This window comes from Harpia harpyja, chromosome 8 (assembly GCF_026419915.1).
Source record: "Harpia harpyja isolate bHarHar1 chromosome 8, bHarHar1 primary haplotype, whole genome shotgun sequence".
Taxonomy (NCBI): Eukaryota; Metazoa; Chordata; class Aves; order Accipitriformes; family Accipitridae; genus Harpia; species Harpia harpyja.
Window position 1 is genome coordinate 12424875 of NC_068947.1, and position 27589 is coordinate 12452463.

A 27589-nucleotide genomic window follows, 5' to 3' on the forward strand; every position below is an offset into this window, starting at 1 on the left:
CTTTAGGGAAGGTACAAGGAAGTGTTTCTTATCTGAACTGAAAGAGTACACTCGATCATTGCCTTTAATCTCTGTTTTTATGTATTTTACATGATCAGAGGCTTCTGAGTTTGTTTTATTGCTTTTGTCACACGTTTTCTTGCTGGTGGAGCTGCTGCTCCAGTAGAAGACAGCAGGTTGTGCCCCCAGCATTGACACCGGTTAGAAGGGTAGGATTTTGAACAGTTTGCTTCAAAATTTCGCAGGGGAGAGGTAAAAATGCAGCCTTGTGGATGGCACAAAATGATCAGACCAATTTCTCCTGATTAAAAGAAAATTGACTCCGTAACTGATTTGTTTTCCTGAAGAGCACCTTGGTAGCTGCCAGTCTGAGCAATACGAATGTGCAAAGTGCAATGGGCAAGAGTGAAAAAATTACTGATCCCCCATCTCTTAATGCTGGAGTGGGTTTACGCAAGGTAAATGCAGGCACACGACTGACAGCTGAATGAGGAGCCCGGCCTTGCCTCGGGCACCCATGTTAGACCTCTGCTCTGAGGTTGCCAGCACACATCTGTGTCCCCATAGCCAGGGCTGGGTACAGCTGCATGGTGAAAAGAAGCTTGGCAAAATGTAGCCTTAGAAGATAAGGCCAAAGCAACTACTTTAATCCTTTAGCAGAGGACTAAATAAATGGCAATTAGCTGCAGCAAGTGGGATGCTACCCTGTGCACCCATTTTTTCAAGGACTGTTCCCTGCTGAGCCTGGTGCAGGGCAGGCTGGTGGGGCTCTGGTGCCTGGGTGACTGCCTGTGGCTTTCCCGAGAAAGGATTTGCTTAATTCTTGCTAAATTAAATCAAAGTGGCTCCCAAGGGCAGTAGTGGGAATGAGGCCGCCTTCTCTGACATGTGATCTTAAAATAAATATGGTACCCCTGAAGCTTTCAGGTGAGAGAGGTTGGGCAGTGAGGGAACAAAAAATGAGAAGGGAAGAGTAAAGAATAAGACTGTCTTGAAGGACCACAGCATAAAGCGCTTGAGGGGGGAAATCATTTGCACTTAAAAATAAAATCACCGGTAATTTATAATTCCTTTCTACAGATTTCTGACTTTTTGAAGTATGTTTTGCATAGAGGGTCAAACGGAAGGGCGTTTTAGATCCTTTTTTTACAACTAGTACGACTGCCATGTATCATTTATTTGGGCACTCTTACCCTCAGCAGCATTACCTCTACGAGAAACTAATTTGAAATGCTTATGTTAATATTTAAGCCCACAGCAGATGGCAGCATACTTCAAAATTTTGCCTACGTACTCTATTTAAAAAAAAATAACTAACTACCAAAACGGTTCATGCCTCAACCACCAGAAGTGGGTAATGCGAACACAGTTATGGTTCCCATCGCACTCTTGGCTATTTGAGGAGAGGTTACTGGGGAGATGCAGCTTCCCCAGCAGCGGAGGGGACTCTCAGGCACCCAGGAGAGTGGTCAGGGCATCCGCACGCCTGCCCAGGTCTCTGGTGGGTGCTGGCCGTGGCTCCCCAAACTGCATGGCTGTGTTGTGTGTTAGTGCTGCTGGCTCCTCATGGTAGGGGATGCCCTGGAAGTCACAGCCTCAGGTTTTCTCATGCTTTGATATATTTAAAAGTGATACAGTTGATATAACTAATACACTGAAGAATTACAGTGGAATAGCAGTAAGATGTCACTGCAGAGCTGTTTTTGATCCAGAGAGGTCTGTTGAGCAGTATATTATCCACATCTCCAGCTACCTGGCTAGACTATTCCCTTTTGAGACTGAAGCTAAAACTGGACAATAACAGTAAAAAAGAACCTTTCCCCTACAAATTATTTTGTGTCATTCACCAATGGCAGAAAGAAAAAAAGTTTATTTAGAGATTTAGCAACATTCCTTTTTACTAGCACTTTTACTAGGACTAGGATGGTGTCACAACTTACAGATGTCAGGGCAAAAATGTAACTGTCACATACAAATATTTCTTCATAGGTACCCAGTGCTAGACACCTACAGCCATGTGCAGATACCCATTAGATAGCTTAATTTTAAGAAACCCTTAAAGCCGATAGGAAAATGGAAGCTAAGCTTCTCCGGAAACAAATTACTTCATCACACTGTGGCTGCAGCGAGAGTGAAGGGAAAGATGGTCACCTATTTAAGGCTTCCTTCACCTCGTCCTCCTGCTTCTCCCTGCGGCAGGAGTAAGGCATGGCCGTGCCAGCGTCAGGTTGCAGTCAGGCTCTGCGTCCCTGCCCCTCCGTGGCTCTGTGTCCCCGCGTCCACCCACACCACGATAATCCCTGCTTTTTATAGTGCCTCCTCTGCAATACCCCTAGATCCTCTCCACCTCTCAAGACCTCTTTCTTGCCTCACAAGCCCTTTGCTTTCTCCACCCCTCTGTATCCCTAAATACCCATCTTCCCTCCCCTTGCTGCCCCTCACATCCCCTGCCCATGGCATTTGGCTGGGCAGGAGGCAGGACAAGCACCAACCAGCCAGTCAGCCCAGCGGCCGATCTGCTGATGCCAAACCAAAGCCTGAAACCTCCCTGCTTTTCCTCCAGTGGGAACTGCCATTCAGATCTCTTTCTTCCTCCCAGCTGCAAATTTGCACAAAACTTGCCAGAAGTTGGTGTGACTGTTTCAATAGTTTCTCCTCCAGTTTCTCTCTCAAATTCTTTAAAATGTCCAACAGGCTCAGGAGCCATTAGGGGACTGGGAAGCCAGGCAGGAGGAGGGGAAGCATGCCGTCTGCTTGCAAAAATACAGACAAAACCCCACAGGCATCCCCAAGGCATGGGATAGCTTCGAGCCTTCATTCCCTTCCAAAGGTAGCAGCCTCTCCTCCTCCTCAGCTCCTCACCCTCCTGCGGTGAAGCCTCTGGTCACACTGTGCCTGCACCCCTGTGACAGCCCCGTTGGTCCTTGAGCATCCTCGTGCTTTTCCTGCCATCCCTGCGCAGGTGCCACGCACGGCAGAGCCCAGTCCCCTGTTCCAGCGAGGGGGGCTGCACGCAGCCCCCCGTGGTGGCCGTGATGTCTGGGCACCAGGCACCCCTCCTTCCTAGGGCAACCGCAGCACTGCTGGCCCCCTCGTCCTTTGGCCTTGGGGAATTTGAGCCTTTGAGGGTTTTTTCTTCTTGGATGAAGCAGAGAAAAGAATGAAGCCTCAAAAAAGACAGATAGGCTTGAAAATAAACATAAGCCAGCAAACCAACCAAAAAACCCCCCAGAAACAAAACCTTGGAAAAGCTGAAGAGCTTTACGGTTGTGGTTCATTTCCAGCATCACTCCAGGACCTTGCCACTCCCCCCAGTTCACGGCCACCCTCAGCCCAGGAGCAACCCCCAAAGGGTGTGTTTGGTGGAGATTGGACTCCAAGGAGAAAATCAAGCCCAGGTCAGCAGCTACAGAGGCACAGCACATCTCACTCCCTCGCGTGGCTGCGAGGACCCCCGTGGTGGAGACCCTGCCTCCATCAGAGGGACTCAGAGCTGTTGCCCTCCCTTCCAGCAGCAGGCAGAGCAAACTGGGAGCATCCCAGTTTATGTATCATCAAATGCAAGGTCTTTTTTGCTGGCAGCCCTGCCTGCTGTGTAATGCCAGATATACTGCATGTGTGCTACGCTGGGATCAGCATTTCCCACCTTTCAGAATCTGAGGGCCACAGAGTTATTTTAAACAAAGCTAGGGACCACCTTGCACCATGCAGCTGAAATGATTTTTTTATTTACAAGTAGAGATGTTTGTTTATTTTGCTCGTTTCCTTTTTCTGTTCACCCACCTGTACGCATGGGCACATGTTCATATTATAAAGTTTTTTTTTTCTTTTTTTTTTTTTTTTTGGCAGCTGCTGTGCAGATCACCCTCTGGTCACTAACAGACTGGGACTGGAGATGCAGAAATGCTGCTCCAGGTGATGAATTAATTCCCCTTCACATTGCAGGAGGACAGTAAGCAAATGCTGACCGCTGACTCCTGTGGGACTTGACGATCCTCATCTCTGCCTGAGACATGGGTGAGCTGGAGGGGAGAGTGGTGACTGCTGTTCCCAGCAGCCCTCTGAGCCATGCCAGCATCCCTTTGTGAGACACCAGGGACATCACTGTGAGACCCGTCCTTACGGAGACCTGCGTGTCTCGGGGGATTTGTCACTCGCTGGAATCGCATAAATCACACACACGCGCTCTGAAGTGTGAAGACTGTGGCAGAGCAGGGACAGACCCGGGGCCATCCCAGGGGAAGGCCAGCACCCACCTGGATCTCGGGGAGACCCCCCAGCTGGCACCGAAGGCTTCTCCCCAGGAAGGGCTCCTGCAGCCCTGCGAGGGCTGCCTGCACCCAAGGGCTGCCTGCACCCAAGGGCTGCCTGCACCCGAGGGCTGCCTGCACCCAGCTTGCACCTGCCTGGTGTAACCCCTCCACCTACGCCGTGCGGCAGGCAGCAGTGTCACCCCTTTTACCGCATCGACATCGCCAGCTCTGTGATGGTGACTGAGCCGTTATCAGTCCTTACGGATAGCATCTGCAACTGCAATGAGCGTAATATTAGGCCCTGTTGAAGCTCCTGGGAAGCAACAGAAACCACAGACATACACGGGAACCTGACTTCTTCTGGACTGTTTTGCTGATGATGTTTTTGCAGTATGAATGAGACAAGTGCAGCTCCACCTGATGCATAGTCCCAATTTTCCCCAGTGCTACAGACAACCTGTGAATGCTACCCAGCAAGGTGGTAAGAGCTGGGAGCGGAGGGGCTGCACAACTGCTCCTCCACCATTTACCTGGGGGTACTTATCTACCAGACACTGTCAAAAGAAAGGAGGGGTAATAACAAGCCCCTCTGCAAATCTGTTCACATCTGGCTCTGTGCTTCACTAAAGAAGAAATCCCATTTCTTGCTTTTTTCCCCATCCCTTGCAGCCCCTGTTGATTTTGTCCCTGGACTGAGCATTATTTGAAGGGTCCCCATCACCTGCATAATTTCAGAAGTAAATAAAAAATATTGCTGTACATACACATAAAAGCATTGACTTGGTGATTCACCGTGTTGAAGATAGCTTATTTAGCAACTGGCAGAACACACACCCAGTGATAAATGAGAGCCAGGCTACTGCTGGTGAGAATGACCAGTTTGATGGCTGAACATTTCTACCACACAGACCTGATGCTGAATTGGGTATCTTTGCCAGCCTTTGCCCAGGATCAGCCATCTGCCTGTTTATGGGACACCAAACGTGCCAATAACACGTTAATCAAGAGTGACTAAAAAAAAATAAAGCAGCACAAAAATTCTTCCTCAGGCAAATGTAAATCAGAGTATTTGGGCAAACACAACCAATATAAAATAAAAGCCTCAAAAGTGACTTTTTTCTGTGGACACACATGCTACCTAAAGTCTGCAGACGGAGGACAGCCATGCAGAAGACGTTGTTCTGGCTCCTCACCACCTCACTGGCTGTAGGGCCCAGCAGTGCCCCAGAGAGTAAGCGCAGGAGTTTGTATATCAGCATGCAGCAGTGGTTCGAGGTGTAAAATCAAGCCATCTGAAATTAGCCTGCGCTGCTAAATAACATTTTTCATAGGGAGCTTGCTTCATTATCACGAAATACTAAACATTAAGTGAATATTATGCTCATAGGTGTAACGCTATGTGCAGAGGTAAAACATGATTCAGTACAGGATCATGAAAGACATGATGGACACTGCAAATTAAGACACTTTCAGTGTCGTTCCTGTCAGAAGGAGGGAGGGGAGAGATTGGAGTGCCAATGATTTTTGTTTCTCTTAGCTGTGGTAGCACAGTCACACACAGATCTACTTTCCCAGCAGCGCAGCTTTTTGAGCAGATCAAAACTAACATTTTCCTGAATCTGATCAGGAATTACTGCAGCTTTTTTTCCTTTCTTGAGTTGGTGAAAAGCAGATTTAATTTTGGATTTAAATGATTCAGCAGCTCAAACAGAGCAGCCCCATTCTACCAGCAGAGAATCAGGGAGTGAAGCTATGTAGCTGCTTTCAAATTGTGTATGGGGTGTCTCTCACTCTGTTGTGTATGTGACATCAGGAAAAATAAAGTGGCGTTGAGTACATCCCTAAAGGATTACATTACAAAAGATCTAATCAATTTTCATTCTCCTAGTTAAATGAACTCAAAAAATAAGCCAATATTTGGAAGTCAAGGGGATTTTCTAAATGTTTAGTTAATCTAGCGTTAAGAATGTAAGTAAGATTTATTTAAATAAGTTTCCACGACATCATCCTGTATAATCCTTGCTGTGCAAAGCTCAGAAATGTTCCTTATGCAGGTGCCTTCAGCTCCCTGGCAAAGGAGGAGTGTAAGAGCCACAGGGTGAGGCAGAGAGTCTCTCAGGTGTTCGCAGTACGATGTGTATGGGCAGTACTCTACAAAATATGAAAAAAGGATTCCTGCGGGGCAGGGTGCGACAAGCTGTCACGACTCAGACCTTCCGGCTCGACCTCTGTCTGGTCCCTGGAGCATCCTCGGTGAGGTGGCTGCGGCAGAGCATTTCCAGCGGACGGAGGGGAAAAGGCCTGGCTTTGCCGCGGAGGGGGCTGAAGGCAGGCACCCCACTGACCAAGCCCATCGTCGGTGCTGCGCTGGAGCTGAGACTTTTTGCATGAGCCCCCTTTGCTTTTCACATGGACCGTCCCTGACACATGGCCTGCAGTTTCGGTGGCATCGCTCTCATATTACAGCTAAGTCAAACCCTGCTCCATGTTTACACCTAACCAGCTTTTAATACCTGATGTTTTCAGGTGCCACCGCTGTCAGCAGCCTGTTTCCACAGGGAAGCAGAGCCAGGCAGTGTCACCCCCTCGGAGGCTCCTCGGGGCGACGTTTAGAGGCATACCAGTCTGCACTGCAACGTTATGGCCGTACACACAGATAGGTGCTAGGGGCTAATGTGAAGAGAGAGAAACCATTAAACTGTGTAGATTAGCATATTCTGCTTCTGATAGCAGGCCAAGACCAGAACCTACTTCACTAAGTATCGCTTTGCTTAGAGGATTGACCTGTGTTGGGCCTATTTATAGTGGAAGGCAATACACCCCTCAGTTCACAGCTGCTTTTGATATTTGACTGGGCAGACCCTGGAGTGGCTGCATTCATTAGTTAGGAAAGACAAAATATTTATGCATCTCTATACTTTTATATATTTTTATATAAATGTATGTAGGTATGTGTATGCATATGTTTGTGTGGCATATAGATATATATATATACATGTTGTTTACCTTATCCTTTGCTTTAGGTAGACCATAATTAATGTGAAGTGCACCCAAAAGCAAGGGAAAACCGTGGGTTTCTAGGCATCACAAAGTCATCATCATGCTTACAACAGATGTGTTGCTTTGACCCATCCATCCCAAATGTGCCCTGGTGCTTCAGACCTGTCTCCAGGCGGTCAGTATCCACCAGAAGCACTGCCAGTTCTCTGCAGTTTTTAATGACAGGCCTTTCTGTCCGTGGCTTTGTCCCAGATCTGTGCTATGCTGAGGGCTCAGCACTGGTGCATCTGCAGTTTAAGATCCATGCTGGACCTTGCAGAATGGATCCCAGGATCAACTAAACATCACACCACCTGCAGCTCTGTTGCTCGCTGGTTGATAGCACAATGCCATGGGTTGAAGGAAAGCAGTATGCGGTATAGGGAGATGGTTTAGTGGTGGACTTGGCGGTGTTAGGTTTACAGTTGGACTCTATGATCTTAAGGGTCTTTCCCAACCTAGGTGATTCTGTGATCCTATGATACAGATATATGGCTGGCTACCTGCCAATGTGCACGGCAGGTATGGCCCTGCCGTGAACGGAGGGCCAAGGAGAGGCTGCCCCTTCCCCTCTCCTCTGCTGATGCCAGGGCCCTGTGACATGCAACCTTCAGGTCCTGACAAGGAGACAGCCTGTGGTGTGGTGCAACCTCAGTGCCTGATCTACCAGGGCTGCGGCATGGGAGGAGGCACTTGGGAATACCGGGGAGGCAAACGCCACTGCGTGCTGATAGCAGAGATTTCCTCCTCTGAGCGAGCACAACTGGGGAGCAAGAACAAGTGCTAGGAAGAACTCAGGGTTATCCGCGTACTGGCCCGAGCCAAAGGGAAACAATTCTATCTTGAGGCCATGAAGTACACAAACTAGCTAGAAACAATCGATTTCTTTCTCTTGCAGCAAGCTGGAGTGCTGTGGGGCAGCTGAGGCATGGGTGTGCTCAGCCGGTGGTGGTGGGAGGGAGGATAACTCTTTGGGACGCGTGGTGCATGGATTACGGGAACCCTTTAAACAAGCAGCATTGGGTCGCCTGTGCACAGGAACCATGACAGGGAAGAGAGGCTGAGGGCTGGGGTGGGTCGCTCACACCTGGGTGTTGGGTGCCCTACAGCAAGCCCTCCAGGTCCTGTGTGACACTGGCCAGCACCCAGGAGCATCGCAGACGCCATGGCGTAGTACAGCCGGCACTAGGGGTGCACACAACCAAATCGAGCCCTGATGCAAAGCTCTTGGGGACTCTGGCGTGCCTAAACCCACAAGCAAGCACCATCAGGGTCATTTCACCAGCGCAACCCACAGAGTGGGGTTTCTGTTTAAGGAGACCCTCCTACCAGGGCCTGCACCTAGGCAGCTGGGGCAGGGGGCTCCTGAAAAAGAGGGGCAAGTGGTTTCCCTTGCAGAGAGAAGCCGAAGCCCCTCTGGGTAGGTGAAAATGGCTGGGGAGAGCTGGGCTGGTGGCAGCGCGGCCGAGAGCAGGCAGGGACCCCATTGCCAGCACCTGCAAGCAGCTAGCAGCCCTTCTGCAGGGGACCACCACCACTGTCCCTCCTCTTCTTCCCCCTGCACAGCTGGTCCATATGCCAGAAGAGGGAGTGCAAAGCCCACTCACAAAGGAGGGCACAGTGCCTTGGATGATCAGCGCTTCCTAGATCCAAATGTGCTCAATTTATAAAGAAAAAAATAAAGACTTTTATCTTTGGTAATTAGTCCCTTCATATTTCCTGGCCCAATATTGCTGAAGAAGAAAAAGCAGGAGGAAAACACAGGGTTTGCAATTAGGGTTTGCAATTAGGGCTTGCAATTAGGGCTTGCAGTTATCAACCCTTCCCATGCAGCCCCGGGGGCTGGCAGGGCAGGAGCGGCTCTCCGGAGCTGCAGCAGCTCTCCTGGGCCAGGGATGGCCCCACGTCCAGGGCTGTGGGCAGGCAGGGACAGGCAGGGACAGGCAGAGACAGGCAGGGACAGGCAGGGAAGGCCCAGCCATGGCTGCTGCAGCTTCTGCCCTCCCAGTGGCTCACTTGAAGCTGAACTTCTGCTGCTTTATCCCTGGACACTTGTGCTTTCAGGGGAAGTGGGGCAAAAAGGCTCGGACAGCAGAAGGAGCAAGTGGATCTGGTGGGAGCCTGTGGGCCTGGCTCTGCTTTCTTACAGACAGCAAGGTGTTGGTGCAGGCAAAGGCTGGGGCAGCAGAGCTGTGTGCTGGACGCGGGGTTAAACCTGCCAAATGCAAACACTGTGACCCCGTCTCTCTCCATCTCCTACAAGGATCTTGCATTTCAGAGGGGGTTTGCTCCCGTGACTTCAACTCTGAATAATTGACCCTACCGCCTGTGGAAGAGGATTTCAGAAGTTTTGCTAACTTTTAGGCCCAGGAGGCTTGTTATGGAGGACCGGAGAGGAAAGATATCTTCTGAGTTTAACAGAATGGGAAGGGGGCGAGGCAAAGGACCTGCTGAAATCCGCTTTCCTCGTGTTCCTTTCTTGCAGAGGGGACTTGCTGCCTATGTCCTCTGAGCAAACTGGGCTAGGCAAGACCTCGGTCGGAAAGGCTAGCACCCAAACCTGGGGGCAGAGGGCTGAGCCAGCCTGTGCAACCTTGTTTCTTCAGCAGTGAGCACCGACCCAGCGTGAATAGAGGGACTCGGACATCCCCGCTGCCTCCTGGTTTGTGAAGGCAGGTGGAAAGGTGACCGGCCATCTAAATCTGGGGCTGCTGTTGCATTTCCCTGGACACTAGTCCAGGGTGCATCAGATTAAAAGCCACCAGCCCAAGCAGGAAAAAGCCAGCAACGTTAGCATAAGCCTTTTGCTGGGCTCTTTTCCCCAGTGGCAAGGTACAGTCACATCACGCCCTCTGAAGCCATCGCTGGCCCACACTGAGCTTCAGGTGACAAGTAGTTGGAGGGGTAACCTGTAGTGCAACTGGGGACCTGAAGCCATTAAAGCAAGTATTCACTGTGGCAAGTATATTTTTTATTTTAAAATGTCTATAAAGGTAAAAGAATAGTAAGAGAAAATTATTTCCTTCTCCTGAACCTCATCCTCCTTCCAGCTGTGTCACGGGAGAGTAATGAGTTCAAGACAGGAATGGCCCAGATGTTAGTGTAACAAAGCATGGGATTTAAAGCACATCTGCTTTGTAGAGGTCTATATGCCCAGAGCCACTTGGATTCCACCACCTAAGAAGAGAAAGAGAGAAAACAAAAGAGAGAGAGAGAAAAATAAACAATATTTAAGGGTTTATTTTCTCCCCATCAGTTCTACAGATAGGTGACTCACATTTCTATATCATAGAGGAACATAAAGATGACAGATAGAGCATATAAAGCTGTTTGTCCTCATCCTGTCCTCATCCAGCCATTTTGCTACGACCACAGCACAGGAATTGGTCTCTTCAAGAACACACGTAATTTTTTTCTTTCTTTCTGTTAAAAGGTGAAATGGATGAGGTCAGGCCAGTAGCAGAAAGTCCTGTTGGCACTAGGATGACCCATCTAACGTGAATGGGAACCAAACGTTCGTGCCAAGCTGAAGCCCTGACCCTGGGGCCATCTGAAGCCAGCAAAGCTCACCTTCCTGGCTCCATGTGGCCAGACGGGCTCTTTCAGAAAGGGGGCAAGCCTCATTGCCAAAGTTACCTTCTGCAGGACCTCCTAGCTGTCCTGATGGCATCTGCCACTTGAAGTCTATTTGACAGCTATTTTTTCAGGAGCATTTTAGCTGAGGGTATCTCATCAGGGTCACTACTTCACACTATCTGCAGGTCTGCATTTCCCAAAGGCCAACAATAGGGGTGGTTTGTTTTGAACATTGAAAATCTCTGAGACTAATGTAATACCAAAAAATTCACCAAATTAGCCCTTAAAGTAGCAATCATTTTGTTACATCACACAGTTACAACGGCCAAGTTTAGTTAACAGCATGGGAAGAAAACCTCTGACTGAAAATTTCTGACCAGTGTGTTGGCTCCTGTAACAGGGTAGGGAACAATCTAATCAAAGTTTGTATAAAGCTACACTTAGGAACGGCAAACAAAACATTTACTAAATAATAGTTATTCTGAATAGATCCCAACACAAACATCAGGGTTTGTATAGGTGGCAACAAATAATTTGAATTAAATTATTGGCAGAACTTTTTCTTACTGCTAATGTAATTTCACTAAGTATTTTAGTATTTTAAAGGGGCAAAGGTACTGAGCCAGGGATTTACCTCCAAGTCCAGGCTAGAGGAGAGAACAAGGGGAAAAACCCCAACCCTGAAACTTTCAGGTGAAGGCACCTGGCTGGGGCTCCCAACAACTTTGTTCTGACTCACATAGTTCCCCTCTCAGTTTCTCGTCTTGCAGGTGGCCCTCCATAATGCAAACAATTAAATGGGCATTAGGTGAAAGTGGCTGATCCTATTGCCTAATGAGGACATTTGGCAGGAAGGTAAGGGTGCCTGGCTTTTTGTTCAGAAATCAGGCCCTTTCTTATAGGGCCTCATGTTCTCCACATTTCTAAAACTCTCCTTTGTTATCAAGGAGATGAATAAAGAGGTTTCGAACTTCTCCAAACAAAGTCCAGCCAGCCTGAGACTAAAACCCAGAAACAGTGTTTGTAGAACAGAGTAACAGTCAGTTCCAGCAACCAGAAACTCATTGTCCAGTTTATATGTAATTAAATCTTGCTGGCCCTCCCATCAGCAATGGGTGCTGCCGTCACAAAGCTCTTGGCTGCAAAGTGCTGTGCACCTGTGCTCTGCACCGGTAACCGGCTCAGGATGTGACACGGTGTTGGGTCCTAATGGTGTGGGAGGGGGGCATTTGCCACCAAAGAAGTGTTTTCAGTGGGGCAGGACTGGTGAGAGGGCTGGGCTGCTTTCCATTACCTGCCTGGCATGAACGTGCCTGTAACAGCTGGGCAAGAGTCTCCTCCTGCTTCGGGAAAACTAGTTTGGGAGAAAAGCCATCTTTGATCTCTGGCTGGTGAAATAAGAAATGCCACAGACTCAGCCTGAAGTCCGTTGGGTTTGCATGAAGTTCATCAATGGCAAAGCCTGCCCTCGGCGCATATGTTGCTTCACAGATGTTGTTGCTGAAAAAGGGCATCCAGAAGCCTCAACGGCTGTTACAACAGTCACTGAATATCACCAGCACTTCTTGTCTAGTCTGCCTTTGCCTAAAAGCAAGGTGCAGCTGAGAGCTGTAATGCAGATACCACAGGTCCTGGGGAGAAATTTGGGGGTGGATGGAGCTCTGTGCACAGCTGATCCCAGCAGCACTGTCCGCATCACCTACAACGATGTCCTCCTTCAGCCCAGGGTGCAGGTCAGCCCCAGCATCCATATCTCATGGTATAGCCCCAGGGAAGCAGCAGCCCCTGAACTCCCCAAAAGCCTTCTAGGGAGCTAGAGCCGAGCCAGGCTGTGACATGGGCTGTCAGGAAACAGCTACCTGCTGGGGGACTGCCGGGGCGGCCAAATGTCACCGGAGGTAACAGAGTGTCCAGGATGGGCTGGTGCTGTGTCTCAGTATTTATCGTCACCCTTCGAGAGGGATCTGTGATGTCACCAGACAGTGATGCCTGGTGGGATGATTTACTGCCCTTTTGGTTAACCAAAACCACAGCAGCCCCTTGCTTTAGAAAAGGTAAAGGCGCACAGGACCTCTCTGATTCTCCCACCAAAACCTCTCCCGGAGCGGCATTTAAGTGCTGGCACCAGCATACCCCCAGCCCTCTCCCTTCCTCAGCCTCGCTGCACACCAGCATCCAGCTGTCTGAAACGACGCCCGGCGTACTGCCTATTTCCTTTCTCTCTCTCTATTCTTATTTGTAGTCCCTTCATCATTAGTTCCCACAGGACTATCAATAGCATATTTGTCTGACACAGACAGTTTCACTGCTATAAATTCTCCACAGCCTATTGAATAGAGACTTTTTAATTAGGTTTTAGAATTTTTCCATTAGCAGGGAGATATTGAGAATTCAGGTCTCACTTCTGAAAAGCAAAATATGATAGAGAGGGAAGCTGCTTGATTTCCTGCAATATTAACATTTTCCTCCCTCTATTTATGGGCATGAATCAATCACTGTTTTGCTACTGTGGACGGAAATGTGTTTGACAATTTATTGTGTTACAAATGAGAGACTTAATCCAGTGATCCAACGTGAGAGCCCTCTTGGGCTACTGTATTCTCTGTGTGACATATACAGAAAAAGTGAACAATATCTTTTATCATCAAAATTTGATTGCTTTCCTATTTGCACCAAAATGGCACTATGTTCTCACTATTAAAGCGTTTTTCTGGCTTTAGCTCTCACTTTGCCTCGCAGATCTGAGATAGGGCCTTATATGAAAGGGGAAAAGATTGAGCTGGTGTCACCTCCTCGACAAGTGTGAAAGAGCAAAGCTGTGCTGCCTTCAGCCCTAGACACCAGCCTCCATGGTCACACCAAGAGGGCAAGCATTCATTTCTAGTATACTCCCAGCTGCTGGGTATTCCAGACTCAGGGAATTCATGAACCAAGTGTAATATTTTGTATTTTTAAAAACCCAGATGGATTTTCCCTTCCAGGAACTGCTGTAAATGTCTTTCTGTTGAGCTGACAGAAAGCTCTCTTGCTTGCTGTCTGTCCCATCCCAAAACACCTTCAGATCAGGAAGAACTGGCACGGCAGTATTTTGCCAACGCAATCCTCGCGGGCATGAAGTTTCTATTTCAATCTACTCATCCTGACAAATCTTTATGTTGAAAAAAAGCCCAGTCAACTCTAACGAGCAATGTTTTAATCCTGCTGGGTACATTTGATCTAGTTCTTGCACCTCAGCTATAGTCCAGTGTGTTGCATCAGCTTTTGTTGGGTTACACCGGATAAGCAGGACTCAGCAAGGGCAGCCTCAGGTGCCATTTCATCTGCCGTGGCAGCCTTCATCCCAGCTGGAGACCGCCAACATGCTCGTCTAGGCCTGAGCTAAAGATCTTTGTGGCTTCTGCAATGCTTTCACCCGCAGTAACGTATTATAAAAAACACAGTAAAGAAAAATGTTCTTATTACAATTTTATAGTTTTGAGAGGAGGAAAATATTTTTTTTCCTTTTCTGATTCTTGCCAAAATTTTACAGTACCTTTCATATGCTCACTCTCTTTAAAATCCTTAAAAGGAAGGTTTTGAAGGAATTTTATAGCTAGCCTTCTTTTTTCTTTTGACATTTTGACTTTTTTCTTTCAACATTTCTACTTTTTTCTTTCTACTTTCAACTTTTTTCTTTCATTATTTTGTTAATTCCTTTGAAGAATTTAACTACAGAGAGAGGGTTTTCCCCTGAAGTAGCTCTCCCATTAATCCTCATATACTTTTGCTAACATTAGAGCTTAATATTTCTCCCTCTATTTTTAACCACATTTAACTGGTACAGGAGAAACACTTCCTGGCCAGTATTTCCTCCACTCACTGTCATCAATGAAAAGAGCAATAACTGACACTTGCTAAAAGCAGCAACTGTCTTGACTCCACTCTGCCGCCACTGTAGGTAATTTTTGCTAGCAGCTCAGCTGAGCCAGTCCAGGTCACTTTTTGCCCTCTAGCTTTTTTACAGACCCTGCCACACTGTACCTCCCTTTGAGCCTTCTCCAGTCCTCACTGCTATTTAGAGACAGCAGTTCGGGCAGTATCTTTTTGCTACCCACTTCTGAAATGGCTAGGGCAAAACTTCTCTGAAATGCCCTTTCCCTCCCACATGATGTCTTAGGCTCACTTATTATTTCCTAGGTTTCCTGCTTCTCCTATTTCAGGAATTTCTTATTTGTATTTATCTCTTCAGCTATTTGTGCCAGAAAGAACCTTACAGCCCTTTACCTGCATTGCCTGGTTTTCAAAGTTTTGATCACCCACTGTTCCCATAGTAGCAAATGAGAAATATGGATTTTTTTTTTTTTTTCTCATGTGTCCTGAATAATATTCAGTCCTTGACATGTAAGGTGAAAGCCAGACTTCACAATCTGCTCTAGGAAGCTGCAAGAAAACTAAAAGGGGACCATTTACCTTTAGCTTGCAGGATTAATGGCTGCTAACCCCTGCTTGCTCCGATTTATGTTACAACTTACTCTGACATTAATGAATGAATTATGCTAAAATGATACAATAGGGGCAATATTTATCAGCTGTTCCATGCCATTGCCCTCAGCACGTCAGTGTTGGGAGCTGCTGACCAGTCTTGGTGCCTCCCTGTCCCCTGTCCCGGGTGCAAGTGAGAGGTGTTGGCATGCTCGTACCCCTTGCTGGCTGCCCCATGGGGGATGCAATTTCACTGCGCCTGCGAGCATCCCTTCCTCCCTCCCTCCCTCCTTCCCGCCAGTCACCGTGGGAGGGAACTGACCCAGAAACCCTCCCCACTTCACAAGCGATGCTAGATATGGGTCTTTCTTCTGGTAATAGGAACCTATCTGCAGGGGTGGGTTTGCTTTGGTTTTGGTGAGTTTCAGAAGCACTTGTGAAACTCCACCTATCACAGCATTTTCCATTCTCCAAACTGGGACATTTTTACCAGATTCAGTATTAAAACCAGGCTAGAGTATCTTGGTTTTGAGCTCGAAACTTTCACCGGATGATTAAACTCATCAATTCAGGAGAGTTTGAAAAGGTGCTCCTAAAAAATGATGAAAATCAAAAGTTGCAATGATAAAATCATAAGATTGGCCAGACTAAGCTAAATCCATCCCTAGCCCAGTTCCCTATGCCATGCATGGCCACTTACAGGTGCTCACAGGAAAACTTCAAGAAGGAGTAGCGAGGATACAGTCATACACCATATTCTTGTCATTTACAAACCCTGCCTCATCATTTTATTGAATGCCTTCTGGTTGTGGCATTCTGAGAAATGCTGAGTAACATTAGCTAAAGTCCTGCCAGCCATGGGCAGTGATACTTTCACAGAACACATAATACTCTTCTAACCTCCAGTGATTTGCAGCTTAGACATTTCCTGAGACAGATGTGTAGTTTGGGGATTTAATAGCCCCAAACAATTTTTCTTCAATGAGTTTATCCAATTGCTTTTCAGACCTGTGTGAAATTTTAGCATCCACGATGTCCTGCAAAAGGGAGCTCCACAGCTGAACTGCGTCCTACCCACACACTCGGTGAAGAACCATCTTCCTTCACATGCTTCTAACCTGTCACTCAGACTTTTATATTAGATGAGACAAGGAGCTCTGCCTCCTGTGACCTGGATGGGGCTCGCACCCTGGAAGTACCTAGTGTACATGGTCATTCCTGGTGTGGATGCTGTCCCACACCGCCATCCCCGACACGGGACTTTTACAGTCTAGAGATTGAGAACACAGCATGAAAAAGTGGACGTACTGTGGGTTTATAAGATGGCATAACAGTGTGAATCTGTGTGATTCTCTATGCCTTGCCTAATAATTGTTAACCTGCCATTTGCTTTTCTCACGGTTGCTAAGCACTGAGCTGGTGTTTTCACAAAACTGTCTGTTATCCTCCATATGCTCATGTCATACATCACACTCGTGTGTACCTGGGCGATCATAAACAGCTCAGGGCCCATCATTTTATTTGAAAAGGTAGGATTGCTCCTTTCCCAGGTGTGCATCACTTCATATTTATGGATATTAAGCATCACCTGCCATCTTACTCTGCAGTCATTCAATTTTGCACAATCCATCTAAGTAGTTGGCTCATATCTTTACTACCACAGAAATACTGTGTCGTCAACAAATTTTACCCTCTCGCCTCCTCTTCCAGATGGTTTATGAGTTTGTTAAGCTGCAAAGGTCCCAGCATAACTCTCTGCAGGAGCCTCCTCGTGACCTCTCCACACAGTGCCAACCGTCCACTGGCTCCTGGCCTCTGCTTCTAACCCCGTTATTTATCCAGGAGAAAACTTCCCCATCTGCCCTGTGACAACTTAGTTTCTAAGATCCTTACACTCTTCAAAATCTTTTTTCATAGCTCATTGCTCCCATGATCCAGGGGGCTTTTCTCAGCATCTCTTCTAATTACACTTTCTCCTTTTTAACTTGGGGCAACCAGATTGTCACAAAGTGATGGAGGCATGGGAGCAGCAGGGACTGTGTGGTATCAAAATTATGTTTGCCGCTTTGTACTCAGTCCCTTTCCTAATAGCTACTAAAATTCAATTTGCCTTTTTGACACTTTGAATATTCAGTTGGCGTATCCACAGTGATGCAAAGCTATGTGAGTGGCAATAGCTGATTTGCAGCCCATCTTTGTGTTTATATAATTAGGTTACTCTTCCTCCATGCACTTTACTTTGCACTTACCCACTCTGCCTTTCATTTGCCATTTATCACCCAGTCAGTCTTTTAAGATATTTCTGAAACTGTTCAGTTACCTGCACTTTTGAAAAATATGAAAAATAATTCTGAATCATCAGCATATTCATTGCCTCATTATTCACCAAGCTTTCCTGATCATTTATGAGTATGTTGAACAACAAAAATCCTCTCCTCTCCCTTGTGATTGCTGACCTTCGTCTCCTATCTTAAAAGAAGTTATTTGTTTGCTTCTTTATGATTTTACTTTCCTGCGGTCAGGATTTTTTTTCTGGTTTTTTTATTTGGCTTTGAAAAAAAGTCTTTTGTTCTAGTTCTTCTAGTTCCTTTACTCTGCCATTTAATTATTCTGGGTCTATATGTGTGCCTGAGGACATCCTTTTCATATTTTGTGTTTGATGGTAAATATTTACCCTGAGTCTTTCATGTTGTGTCTTTAAATAGCACCCTGCTGTTTGCGAACATTTACCCATTTTACTCTTCCTTTAAGTTTCATTTAATAAGTCTCCTTTGTTTATATGTTTCCCTTTTTAGAAGGTAATAGATCAGGATTTGGGCTTTTTTATTGCTTGGGGCATGGTAAACTGGAATGCATGACAACCACTATCATAAAGAGACCTTTCAATGGCCACGTCTCGAACCAGATCTTCCGCATTTCTCAGGCGCCATTCAAGAATTTCCTCCCCTCTCTGGGTCACTGCAAAACTGATGGGGTCTAGAAAAGAAAAAAACCCACCTTTTCCTGCCTTGCTGGTTACAGCCAGTGTGTTCTTTTCTCCACAGGCTGGTCCCCATCTCATCACAGGAACAATAAGCATTTTCTGGTGTTACTTTGGTGCTCACAAAAAAAAGGCAAATGCTGGCAGTGCAGATATCATGGGCTGCTTGGAGAACACAGAAGCATTAGGAAAAATGATAGGCTGGGATCTGTATTTCTAAATCGGCACTAAGCTTTGCAGTTGCAACTAAAACTTTTTGCAATGTATTGGATGTTGAAATTCAGGCTTTTAGATCTGACTCAGCTCTGAGTTATATATTTGATTAACTTCAGGTAATTATTTTTTCATTTTACCTCGTGCAAGGATGTTGGCCACAGAAAGGTGACAAAAGCCCTCCTCCAGCACTGTTTATGGTTTGTAGAAATGACATATTCTTTTACAAAATTCCCCTTAAGGAGTCTGTACACACCTGGTTAAAGTTGATTTTGACACCTGCGTTAGTATATCTCAGGTAGGTATGTTTATCAAAGCAGTGGATCTCAATGGTTACTTTGAACTGTCCATTCCCAGAATTAAGATGTAGGGTTTTCTCTTTTTATTTTTTAACCCACGGTGTTATTTGGTAGATAGGCAGATAACATCCTGATTTAAGGGCGTTTGTGTGCTAACTCATCAGTTAAAATATGTGGGAGGCTAATGGCCTCTCCCTCATTTACACCAGAGTTGCCAGGTTTGGCTCACTGCTTCCAAGCATGGATCAACTCATCTTACACAAACAGGTCATCAGAGCCTGTATAGTACCTCTTATCCCTACTACTTTCTTCTCTCTCTTTTTTTTTTTTTTTTCATTTACAGCTCAATGTTTCTTTCTCTTTTTATAGTTCCTTCTCCAGACCTGTTCAGATTTTGGTCCCACTGAGGGCGAGTTTAGCAGCTCGGGGAGACAAGAAGTACGGTGGGACACTGCCTGCTGCAGTAACCTACATCTGAACTTAGGTGTATGTGAGGGTCACAGAGTTCATCTCTATATTCAATTTCTCCTGACTCAGTTTTTCCTAGTGACACATACCTGCCCCTGTTTTGATGGCTGACATTTTTATGCAACAGGTTTCTCTGTAGCATGGCTTGCAAAAGTAAGCCAGGCAGCAACCATGCAACTGGAGCATTGCAAAACCTTTGGCTGGACTCCAGGGACTTTTACGTATATAAATGAATGTTTAAATTTTTCCAGAAATCTCACCTGTCCCATATTTCGGCCTGTGTTTAACAACATGCACAGTTTCAACCTTTAGAGTCTCATGCGCTATAGTTAGGTCCAGCTGTGTTTTCCCAGATGTGGTATTTTTAAGCTTCCCTCTGAAGCATTGCTTGGCTGATTGCTCATGAAATGGGGGCCACCCTGAAAGAAAAAGGGAAAGCCAGCCCCAGTCCGTGCCCAACAAGGGTGACCCACGCGCGCAGCACAGGTCGTACCCCTCTGCACAGACATCTCCAAGCTGCAGCACAGCTCCTGCCTGCTTGGTGGGAAACAAAATTTTTGAGCATGTTTTACAACAGACCTATATCTAAAAATAACATGGTTAGACACCGCCCCCACACACTCAAAATATTGACCTTTAAGCTTCAAAAACATGGGGATTTCCTGTGTGGGCTAGAGAATAACGTCTGCTAGGGAAGCCCAATACAAATCTGAGACCATGATGCTTGTTACGGGCACTGAGCTGCGAATCTTACTGGGACCATCTTCCTGGTATTTTTGCTTCTGTTCAATCCCAACAACCTTGGTGGCCTCTTGAAATTTCCATTCCCAGATGTGTTTGGCACAGAAATAAATAAGTACAGGCTCAGAACAGGAAGGAACATTAGGAATTGACTGCAATATCGCTTAAAGATTCTATTACAAGTCTTTCAACCTCCAGGTAACTCTAATTTACACCAGGGATTGGGGAGGACTGGAATGATTTCTGCCATTAGCCCAGGACCCCTGCTGCATGCAGAAACCTGCAGCTCCAAATCCAGTCTCCTACTTTATTTATCTTTATTTAATTTTCTCTGGGTTTTAACAGGAGCAGCAAGGAAGCTCATTGCTGTGCCATGCCTTGCAAGGACAATGTGCCTATTGAAAACACAAGGGTCCACAGAACAGTAGCTGGAAGAGACCCATGTCCCTAATTCCAGCCACAGCATCTCATCCAGAGATGCATGCCGAGACGAACGTCCCCACGTTGGGAGCCCAGAACCTGCCCACAGATGCAGCAGCTGCCCGCTGCGCGGGTACCCTCTGTATACACACACATAGACGGTTTGTGTTGGTGCTGTACACAAACTGCCCATATAACTCGTCACGGTAGAGCAGCCCCACAACATGGTCCTATGGGCCCCATGGGAAGTACAGCCTGAAAAATACACCCTTTAAATGTTGTGGTCCTACAGGCCACACCTTGGGGGAAAGCACCCACACCACTCCCCCTGTACCTCCAAAAGGGACAGAGGAAGGGAGATATCGCAGGGCACCAGTGGCCATCGTGAAGCCAGGCAAACAGTAAGCCTAGTGATAAGGGAGGAGAGTACAATTCATTGCTATGGTTTCTAGAAACACTCTCATAAAAAACGGTATTGCAATGAATGAGTGGCATGTAGGGAGGTTCGCCTAAGTGGTGTTGTCAGACTGCCCCGGCTCCTGAGTCTCTCCTCCTGCTGAGCACCCCTTGCACAGCTGGAAGGAGCAAAATTGCTGAAGACTCCCCCCCCTCCTTTGCCTCTGATTCTTTTCTCTTTTATGATGATTTATTTTAGGGAGCACTCAAAACTTGGCATTTCTTTTGTGGGCTCACATGCAGTGGTGTTGGCCCAGTGACAGATTTCTCAGGTCAGCACTCATCCTAACAGTTACCACAAAAGGAAATTCTCTTTAGGTCAAAAAACTCCCTTTAGGATGAAAAACTAAGTTGTACTGTTGGTTGCTGGTTCTTTGTTTTTAAATGAAAAGAAAAAGAAAAAAATACCCACATCCTTTAAAAGTTCTGCAATATCAGAATAAAAAGTTGCAGCCTGTTACTGACTTCCAGCAAGAAGGTCTGTACCAGCCATGGTGACTTCTCCATTTCCTTGCTGGGAAGGAAATGAGAGCACCACAGTTCAGCTAAAAGCCCCGTGGGACCAGAGGAGGATGGTGAGGGAGGACATGAAGGCTGGGGAGGAGGAAGGAGCCCTCCAAGCCCCTTCTGGCCATGGGCACTCGCAGAGCCTGGGTGCCCTATGCTGGGTTACCAAAAGGTCTAGGTAGGTGCTGGCCTCAGGGAAGGAAACACATGTACAGGGATATCCCAGATAATTTTCAAGGCTTTGCTATATAAACATATTAAAGATCTTAAACTAACCCGCTGGCAGAAAGCAAGAAGCTTATTTCTTTTGGTGTGTTTGTTTTAAGATGCCAATCAAACACTCCTTCCGCAGCAAAAACTCAATGGTAGATTTGCCTTTGTGCACGCAGTTAGGATAGGGCCCAAGAGGTAACAGCCAACAGATAAGGACTTAATTAATGTCCAGGAGGGACGAATGTTATCGGCAGTTTCACCTGACTCACGCGATGGGCCAATAATCTATTGAGAACTCCGTGGAGGTCTGAAAGCAGCACGGTCCCCCGCTTGGGATGACTGCTTTCCTCTCGTGAACGGGCAATGTTGCAGTCAATCTCACTCCCTGCACCATGAGAACAGAGCTGATGGAAAAATTACTAAAGACTTCTCTGTACCAGGCATCACAATGGGCCTTTGGGAGCACTGTTGACATTGCACGTAAGGCGAAAACTGGATTTTTAAGTTTTAAGTCTGACGTTTTCTCCCAGTGATGGAGGTTAAAGGTGTGATATGAACTGCTGAGTGCTGGAACACAGTCTTCTTCTGCCTGCAGCTTGGTATCTTGTGAAATGAAAGATACAGAAAATGTCTGGTTTACAAATCATGACTTGCAATGAGAAATGCCACCAACATATTAAATAGGGATGGACATAAATAAAGTCCATAAAGTATTAGATAAGTTAAACAGCAGGAAAATGAGCTCTATTATTTTTTCCTTTGTGGACCAAAATCCCTCCCACAGGGTTCAAAATACTTTTCAACAAATAAATTACCTTCAAAACACAACTACAGAAGTTAAAAGTTCTCACTTGGGACTTTGTCAAGGAAAGAGGCACAAAACAAACTTATATATACTAATCAAAGGCGTGAAGACACAATTCTGTCAAAGATCAAAAAAATGCATTGAATCCCTTTTTTGGTGATGAACAGGAGGGATTCCCTGGCGGTTTTCCCGTGAAAAAGGGATGCTGCAGAGCACCACGGGGGCTGTGGCCAGCCCTACTGCTCTGCAGGTGTCTGTGTTGGGGAGGGTGCAGAGATGGTCCAGCCATCCCCACTGCTTGTCTCCCCCTCCCTGGCACTGCTCTGCTTGTGTTCAAGCGATGGGAAGTAGCTAGAAGTTAAGAATGTTACAGTCAGTGGTAGAAAAATGGGCAAAAGGGAGATTAAAGCCTGACCAGGCAGTCCAGGTGCCAAGACCCGTTGTCCTGAAACAGCCCAAAGGCTACCTTAGAGGCCACCTTTGAAACCAGGAGAAAAGCAACTGGGAAATTAATAGGTCAAACATGGTGCTTCAGAAGTTTTATTTTGGCAAATCCTGTGCCTGTGGTGTTGGATGGGTTGCAAAGCAGTATGCTGCTCCGGGGATGGGGGCAGCCCCTGCTGTGGCTCCCCTGGGACAGGACCCACAGACTTGGGGGTGGTGGGGTGGTGGTGTCTGCTCCAGGAGTCTGACCTTCCTCTTTGTGCAGGACAGCAACCCCAAAATATCGGCTGGGACACTTGGGTCTGACCCCTGGATGAGCACAGTGCCTGCGGGTCAGGCTGAGTTCATATATAAACTCTCCTTTCCTCTCTTGAGTCTCTTTATGCTGTTGTCCCTCTTGGGTTTGGTTTTTTTTTTTCCTGATCTTACCTTCTTTTCCTACTCCAAACTAGTGCAAATTGTCTCATGTGTGGAAACAAACAGTGGCCTCAGCCAGGCTCAGTATTTCACAGTCACACCTTCCACTTTCTGCATTTATGTATTTCTTCAGGTGCACGGATTGCCCTGTGGTCTCTTGAAGCTTGGAGGTGTCAGACCTCCAGCCCTCCTGTTTCAGAGTAAGCATAACCAAAACCTTAAGGCCAGGGAAAAATTGAGACAGAAAAGATACACTTGGATAGGAAATATATCTACATATTTTTCAGTAGTGGCAACCATTTAAAGCAGCCCAGAGCTCTGAAATCCTTGAATGGCAATGAAATCAGCTGGGGCTGCCAGAGGCACCCAGCAGCATCCATTTAATAGATTATGGGGTCATGTAATAGATATGTATCTATAGGTACGTAATAGATACGTGATCAATAGCTCACGGGAGCCTAGAAATTTATCTCAGGAATATCAGAATACGCACAGCAACATTTCCTAATTAAACAAAAGAAAACCCAACCTCTATGTGAAGCATTGGATGGAACAATGTTATCAGACCTCGCCTGGCAAACACGAGGAGCGTATAAAACGAGCTGCTCCCAGGGAGAGCGGCACTTCTCCTCCACCTGCCTTCCAAGAGCAATGGATCTCAAAGTGATCTGTGCGCTCTCCGTCATCCTCATCGTATCCCTCAGCACCTTCGCAGAGGGAAAGAAACTACCAAGTAAGTACATTCATCTGCTGTTGCCTTCACAGGTATGTACGTGGGCCTGATCCTACTGACTGTAACTGCAGCAAGAGCATGTCTCCAGTTTATGTGTCAGACAGCCAATGTCTTGTTCTGGTACTATTACCAAAGTTGGAGTTGACTTTTTAAATTTTTCAGAGAAATCTATGGCTAAATATAAAAAGACTGCAGGTGAACTCTTGTGTTGGTGGAATAACCAGGAACCTGCTGCAGAGGGACAGACATGCCCACAAGCTCGCTAGAACAGGACCAAGATTGGAACAGGAGCTAGCTTTGTCTAAGTAGTGTTCTGACATTTATTTTATGCTACTTTGCCATGTGAATACAATTTTAAAGGACTCTATCTGCCTCCTCAATAAAAGACAAGTCATTTAGACAAGAAGTGCAAAGCAAGTAATTCAATGACAGACACCTAGGACCATCTCCAGAATTTTTTGTTTGCAGATGACTGTGCAGTAGACTTAAAAAGTTAAAAGTATAGCTGCAATTATTTGCATGTAATCCTGTGTTTTTATAGTCACCTGACAAGAATGCAAAGATTTTTTATCTTTACACCTGTTTGAATATCCACTGGACCCTTAACTCTTTCTTCACATGAGATGGGCAAAACAACAAACATTTACTAGCACGACATTTGAAGTTATGGGGTTTTACTATTTGATATGGTCTATTTGACAGACCCCACTGTGCTGGGCTGGTTTGGCTGCGAGACCACAGATTCTCAAAGGGTGGAGTACAACCCTTACCGAAATCAGTGCGAGTTTAAAAGCAGCTTTTAAACCACACAAATTCTGGTCTTAGCAAGCAACAGAAAAGGTACACATGCAAAGATGGACAGTCTAGGGAGAAGATCCTTGTTCTCAGTGGGCATCTGATAAATGCACTGCTGCTACCAAGTGTGCAAACTGACACCCAGTAACTTGCTACTTCTGTCCTGAACAGCAAGTTGCCAGTGTAAAATGGCCCCCAGAGAGCGGAAGAACTGCGGCTACCCAGGAATCTCACCGGAGGAGTGCAAGAAAGCTGGGTGCTGCTTCAGCAATTCAGTCGCCGGCGTTCCTTGGTGCTTTGCTCCTAAGGCAAAGAAAGGTAATATCTCTGCCAGAAACACTGATTTACCTAGTGGTTGATTATGCAGAAATGTGTACAACTGGGGAGCAGCTCTGCTTTTCTTCTTAGGCCAGCGAAGTGGGCACAAACCTCTATTAGAAGACCACTCGTAGTAAAATGCAAAGTCAAACCTTGCTTACCCATCAGTTTTTTGTCTCATCCTTTTCGCACAATATATTTCCACTTCCTTCAGGCTTCTAGTTGTCAAATAACCCGTGCTGATTATTTAAGAACATTTCACTGCCATTTGTGGTCTTATTCATCAGTGGATCAAGGGATCTTCAGTGCTTATTTAAATGAGTTTTCTGTGTGACTGAGGAAGACTTTAGCACTGCGTGTCAAAGTCCTCAGTAGATGAATCCCTCTGTAGTCATCTGACACCTGTACAAAAGACCACAGGCATCCTGTAACTTCTAGGTTTTTTGCTCTTCTCTCCAGCCTGTTTTGATACTTGCTACTTCCTTCCTCTCCTGTCTGTTTCCTAGCGTAATTGCATTTGGTGGTTCCTTTTTTCGCTCCCATTTTTGCTCCCAGTCTTCATTCAATGAAATCTTCAAAATATCCCAGGGGAAATCCTTTTCTCCTTTAGATTCTTCCTTCTAAAGCTTCTGAAGTCCTTCTTCCACTTTTTGCCTTTGTATTCTCAGAGACGGCAGGAGCTGTTCTCCCAGACCTTCAGGGACTGAATGTATATTTTACATAACTGCTGAACGTAAGCTACGTTTGCTAGGCTGACTGTGTGACTCCTTCTTAGGAGAACTTCAGGGCAATCTCAGCAGTTGCACAGGTGAAATGAAAGGAATTGATGGTGCAAAGGCAACGTTACCCAATAAAAGAACTTGATATGAATCAAGATTGGTCAACAGGGCTCAGAAAAAAAATTTGCTTTTGAACACTGTTTGCATTTTGTGAAAATCTTGAAAAACAAATTGCAGCACCTTACAGTGTCATTTTCACAGAACTGCTTTTCTGAGCAGAACTGTTCCGGGAGACGAAAACTGAATTACTCAGGCCAGGAGGTATAACATCTTTACCTGTGATTTGACTTTAAATTGCCTGGATGAGCTGTGATTTCCTCCTAAATGACCTACCTCCTTTCCATAACTCAAGTTGGCATGCAGAGGAGGCTGGGTTTTCCTCTCCCCGCATTATCCAGGCTGCTCTGGGGTTAGCATTGGGTCAGGTCATGAATATACCCTGTCCGAGGCCAGTATCTGTGGTACCATTATGGGAGACACATGGCTTTTCACCACGTTGCTGGATCTAGGAAAGGTAAAGCTGGGTTGCTGCCTACCAGACACTTCTGGGGGGGAAGTTTTCCCCCTCTGGCCCCTGGGGGACAGCAGCAATTCCTCACCCATTGGTATTCAGTTTTGCCTAACAGGCACTGTAAGCAGTCGGGTGAACCTGCTGCCTGAAATTGGTATGGAGAAGGTCATCATGGGTGTCATGTCTGCTCACTGACCTCACCTTCATGGCCTGCCTTTTAGTTGTGAGTTATGCCGCAAGGTAAACAGAGTGTAAAGTAACATAGCCTCCTTCCTTTGTTTTTGGTTTACACAGTTAAGAAAGTATGTCCCAACAATCCCCGTGCCAGGGTAAACTGTGGCTTCCCCGGCATCTCGGCTAAGGACTGCGAAAGGAAGGGGTGCTGCTTCAGGGCACAACCCGCTGGTGTCCCCTGGTGCTTCTACCACCACATGGTGGAGGAAGGTAACGTCCTGCATGAGACATCGTCCCCACCACAGCTCCTGGCAGGGTCCATGCTGTGCCCGGGCTTGGTGAGCTGTGCCAGCCTGGCGCGGCAGGAGGGAGCGAGCAGGATGGGGTCTCCCCCCTTCCCGGTGTGGGTGCAGAGCTTCCTCACCCCCAGCGTGAGTGGGAAAGAGGTGGCTAAACCCTAAAATGACCATCTTCTTGCACAGAGGGGTGGGTGTTGCCAATGCAGTGCCAGGGACTTGTGGGCAATGTGGCTGCACAGGTAGTCTGGGCTCAGGTGTGAGCTCAAGCCCTCAGCTAATGCAATGGTAGAGGTGCAGCTACCAAACTCACATCTACTTTATCACAAGAGATAAAAGGCTTTGCTTTAGAAATGTGGAATGAAACTTACAGAAATTTCTGATCCCCTACTTCCGTTTTTTTAATTAGGATTGACCTTTCAGCGCATCTAACGTAGATAACCGATAGCCTCAGCCAATTCCAACCCACCCCACAGTGTATTTTGTACTGGAAACAATTCACCATAATTTGGTTTTACTGATCTGAATCATCATTAAGAAACACATGTATGGATGGGGGGAGGGGGGGAAGCAATTGCTAAAATTTGCCTTTTTGATGTCCTGCATCTCGGCAAAACACTTCCTAGCATTTTGTGTAATTTGTGGAGAAAACACGTCCCTTAATCTGCTTCTCCTCTTTACCTTCCCAGCT

General features: G+C 46.5%; 1 protein-coding gene across 1 annotated transcript; it reads left to right on the top strand.

The window, feature by feature from the left end:
• Nucleotides 1-6386: 6386 nt before the first annotated feature.
• On the top strand, nt 6387-27330 carry LOC128145241 (putative gastrointestinal growth factor xP4). The gene is made up of 7 exons (XM_052795051.1): nt 6387-6506; nt 6812-6899; nt 7311-7428; nt 23940-24029; nt 24996-25138; nt 26723-26872; nt 27308-27330. The coding sequence occupies exons 1-7, from the start codon at nt 6387-6389 to the stop codon at nt 27328-27330; spliced, it is 732 nt and encodes a 243-aa protein (XP_052651011.1).
• The last annotated feature ends 259 nt before the right edge of the window (nt 27331-27589 follow it).